The following is a 4,830-nucleotide window of genomic DNA, read 5'->3' as shown; positions in this document are numbered from 1 at the left end:
CACGGCTAACGAAGCCAGCAGGAAACATAAGAAGTGCACAGCAGACAAACTAACGGCAGCAAGGAAAGAGTTCCAGACAGAGAATTGGGAATAACTCGACCCTGATCAAGGTCTTGGGCATCAACATAGCAAACTTGTGGAACATATGGTAGTTGATACGCGTCACACCTCAATTATCCGTAGAAGCAACACGGCGGGATGTCAGCAAAATCAACACGGCGTTTTCTCCCACGATGTACGAAACAATCATCCCCACTTCTTGTCCCTCGTCAAGTATTTCTCCTTCTGGGATAAAAAGCATCAGTGTGGTCTTTTAAATGGAAGACAAAACACGTTGATTTAGTCAAGGAGTTCAAAATAGTATATTTCATAATGAGTGTCGAAAGTGACTGATATCATGCGAGTGCCGTTAGACAAACGAGGCGAAGCCGAGTTTGGCTAATAAGCATGAGCATGATAGTCACTTTCAACACGAGTCGTGAACACTATTTTTTAGACGACTTGAACAATAAAAGCTTTCACTAGTATCACTAATATTTCAAGAATATGTTACGCCATTTTTTTATTTTACTGTTGGTTGGCCACGACCGCGGTTTGCTATGGATTGTTTACTGTTTTGTTTTGCTAGTTCTGTCATACAGTGCAACGATTATTACTAAAACGAATTTTAAGTGGTGCGTAAAATGGAGAGCGATAAAGAAGACGATGTTTTACAACTCACACCACCATCAGTAGTTGAAGCGGCCAGCGAGAATACTTTGGCGTTGCTCCCAACGAAATCGCGGCTGCGTTACGAAGATGCATACACCAAATTTATGGAATGGCGCAAGAAATCCCAAGTGAAATCCTCATTTTCGGAAAACGTTTTGCTGGCGTATTTTGGCGAATTGTCGAACAAAATTAGCCCCAATACTTTATGGACGCAGTTTTCTATGCTAAGAAGTACACTTATTGTTCATCAGAATGTCAATGTAGGTACTTATCCTAAACTGAAAGCTTTTCTGAAACGAAAGGCGCATGGTTATAAACCAAAAAAGTCGAAGACTTTAACTGGAGAACAAGTAAATAAATTCATAACTGAAGCTCCAGACGACAAATATTTGTTACAAAAAGTAAGTATTTGTGATCAAACTCTCCATTTTAATTAAATTGGCTCTTATTGTAAGGTAATTTTGGCGTTTGGAATTAGCGGCGCTATGAGACGACACGAACTGGTTCAACTTACAGTTGATGATATCAAGGATGCAGGATCAGCACTTATCGTAAAACTACCGATCACAAAAAACCGAAAAGAGCGTGTTTTTACAATAATTGACGAATTTTACGAAATATATCGAAAATACGCAGTTCTTCGGCCACCCACGACGGAACGTCGGCTGTTTTTAAACTATCAGAACTCCAAATGCACAAAACAACCTGTGGGGATCAACAAAATTGGTGGTATACCAAAACTAATTGCAACCTATTTGGGTTTGGAAGATCCTGCTGCATTCACAGGTCACTGCTTGAGACGATCATCGTCTACAATTTTTATGGATGCAGGTGGCAGTATGGAAGATCTTAAACGTCACGGGGGATGGGCTTCTACTTCAGTTGCAGAGGGCTACATACAAGAGTCTATTGGGCATAAAATGAAGGTGGCTGGTAAAATAATTACAGCTATACGAAACTCGTCTGAAAATCTTCCTGGAGATGACTCTTATAATCAAATGTTGCCGCCTAGCTCAACTTTTACATCAGAGACAACTGTGGCTGAGTTTCCAGACTCCAAATTCATCAGTTTCAATAACTGTTCCTTTACTAATGTGTCCTTCAATTTGCATAATGAACCGAAATAAATTTATATGAAATTGATTATTATTTGACAACCCAGTAAGGCTTCCATCAAACTGAATTTCTACCTGACTTTTAAAAACAACCTCACTAACTCTTATCACGCACCGTGCATGATAATTTTCATATCCACATCAGTATGTTCAATTGTTAACTTTCTAAGGTAGGTTACAATATTGATATGTGTCATTTTCGAATCAAGTCGTCTAAAAAAGCAATATTCATTTGACAAATGCTTACCACAATATTTGAATCCGAGAGAAACTGCTGCGCGAGCTGCTGCGTATTCTTTGAGATACATATAATTGTAGCCTTTGCGTCATGTGAATCAATTTCAGACAAGTTTTGTATAGATTTTTCGCACTTGCTATATGTTGCAGTGTTGCAGCATACATACAGGTAGGTCTGAAATTGATTCACAAATCAATGACCAGGAGCACAGATTCGTGACTACAATGATATCTTTGAATCGCAACCTTCCAAGTGTTTAATGCAAAGTTGGGAAATAATAGCTTAAACACATAATACGAAGAGTACCATGTTGCATACACTTTTTCGCTGGGATCAATATGGCTGTGTGCAATGATCTCAGGCCAAAAAGAATCATACACTCTTTAAACCTAACTAGCTCTTCAATTACAACGTTTCCCTGTGCAGATCCTCACCCCGATACAGCAAACTGACTCAATTCTGACCTTAAATTTCTGAATGCTTAAATTCCAATCCGACTGCTCTTATATTTTGAATATTTAAAATTAACTCTGGGTGAGAATTCACACACAAGTTGCGTGAAATTACATACGCACACACAAGATAATAAAAAGAAAACCAACCATCACTGTCCTATTAAAATGGAGACGAGTATTCAGAACAACATTGCAATTAACTACCAAGACTTTAAATTTCTTACAGTTTTCTTTTTCGAGACAAATTATCCGAATAAAGTTGGTACACCCAAATCACTAATTAAATTAGTTGAAACCACCAACACTTGATGAACCGTGACACGCACAAACTGCTTCCTTTCTCCGATGCAATTGCGCTAAAGTTTATCCTTATACTTCGCAAAACGTAGCCCTCACCAACTTGAAATCGCCGTCCGACGCTTCCAATAAATTAATCCGTAAACGCTTTCCTCGAACATAGTACAAACGAAAAACCAAGACGACCTTCAAGCTTGACAAACTAATTCAATTTGATAACAGCTTTTCTTGATAACTTAAAACGTATTCGGCCTCGAACTGGGCAAAATGACTCCTTCTCCTCTTCTAAATAACGCTTTCGAAACTGTATGAGAGGCTTCTATATCCGAACCGTAACTTGTGCTCGAACTTGAACGAAAAAAATAAATAAAACTCCTTCTAATGGCTAACAGGTCGACTTCGATATATAAAATAAACGAAAAACTTAATAAATCACATCGAAACCATTACATTTTCATTAATGAGCACCTTGATAAACAAGCAAAGATTAAGTACAAAAATTCCTTAATCTAACAATTCTAAGGAAACCTTATCATTTATAAAAAAAAACACGCTCTATTTGGAAAATATGTGTTAAAACGTAATTTGACCAAAGACATTAAACAGAAAAAAAAATTATGAAGAACATTCATGAGACAATTAGGCACTCGAAATCATTGCAAATGTCTTAAAAGCGACTGCAACGTCCCACCTGGCAGAAATATTGAAAAAGAAGATGGTGGAGGGATTAATTATATTCAATTCCACGTATAATGAAGGTTATAGTTGTGTACTAATTCATAAGTCACTGAACGAGTGAGCCATGCGAGCGGAGTTCTCCAAGTCTACTGGAACAATCTAAATCAAGCACGTAAATCAGGAGAGGGGGATCACATAGTTTAAACCCTCTCTATGCATGAAAAGGAGAGCCGAAAGTGCAGAACAGAATATGGTTTTCTCACTAGCCAGTGTGTGAGCGAGACAGTTACCATTAACCCTCCGACAATTCTCCAAAGAACTGTCATAGTCAAAAAGAACGATGAAGATGTTGACTTATGAACTGATTCCACACCCCATGACTCTATTCCTCTAAGATGAAATGCGATAATAGAAGAAGAACGACGCAGCTTCCGAACTCAATACCAATGCTGTAGATGACGGTTTCCTGCTACACCGTATGAAATGGAATCCGTCCTCCAACGTTGCTTCGATTTGCCATCAGTACATTACCCACTTACAGAAACATTACGGTCCATTTGGTATGGCTGCCGCACACCCAACTGTTGTAATAGTTGCGGAGGTTGGGTTCACCAAATATCAACGTCTTCTTTATGAAACACATGGAAGGTGAAGCCGGTGACAACCAACGACCCTGTGGCAGAGTTGGACTGGGTCAAGCATAGAGTGACCCAGTGACCCAGTTAGTTTACTGACCCGGTGACCCAGTTGACCCGGTGACCCAGCTTGACCCGGTGACCCAGCTTGACCCAATTTGACCCAGTGACCCATATTGACCCGGTGACCCAGCTTGACCCAGTTTGACCCGGTGACCCAGCTTGACCAGCGACCCAATTTCACCCGGGGACCCAATTCGACCCAGTCACCTAGTTTGATCGAATAACGCAGTTAAGTCAGTGCCCTCGGTTCAAGTGTACAGATTATGAAATAAATGATATGCTGGTTTGTTGAAAATAATACTCGATTGCTTGACAACTGCCATTTCTGTGATGTTTGCTTTAATACTGCCGTAAAAAACTTTCCATGTCCCGAATTGTATTAGAATAATGTTATTTCTTTGTCTCAGGGCTTACCAGTTTGCTTACAGGTGTTCATTCACATTTAATTTTTTTCTACTAGTTAGCTTAATCCAAATAAATCTTTTCTCTAAATACTTTCATTGACTACTTGACTACAAACTATAAACAAANCTTTTTTTCACTACTAGCGTTTGATGACATGATTATTAACCTTTTTTCCACTTGTAAAGTAGGCTTTCTCGGCATTTGTTCAAAGTGGTTAATAATGTGGACATTAT

At 39.0% G+C, this 4,830-nt stretch overlaps 1 protein-coding gene across 1 annotated transcript; it reads left to right on the top strand.

Moving 5' to 3' along the window:
* Positions 1-362: 362 nt before the first annotated feature.
* On the top strand, positions 363-1,838 carry LOC116162358. The gene is made up of 2 exons (XM_031475977.1): positions 363-1,112; positions 1,167-1,838. The coding sequence occupies exons 1-2, from the start codon at positions 684-686 to the stop codon at positions 1,836-1,838; spliced, it is 1,101 nt and encodes a 366-aa protein (XP_031331837.1). The 5' UTR covers positions 363-683.
* Positions 1,839-4,830: the final 2,992 nt, after the last annotated feature.

Source organism: Photinus pyralis, unplaced genomic scaffold (genome assembly GCF_008802855.1).
Source record: "Photinus pyralis isolate 1611_PpyrPB1 unplaced genomic scaffold, Ppyr1.3 Ppyr1.4_LG1, whole genome shotgun sequence".
Lineage (NCBI taxonomy): Eukaryota > Metazoa > Arthropoda > Insecta > Coleoptera > Lampyridae > Photinus > Photinus pyralis.
Note: the sequence above shows the minus strand (reverse complement) of the source record. Positions and strands in the feature narration are given on the sequence as shown.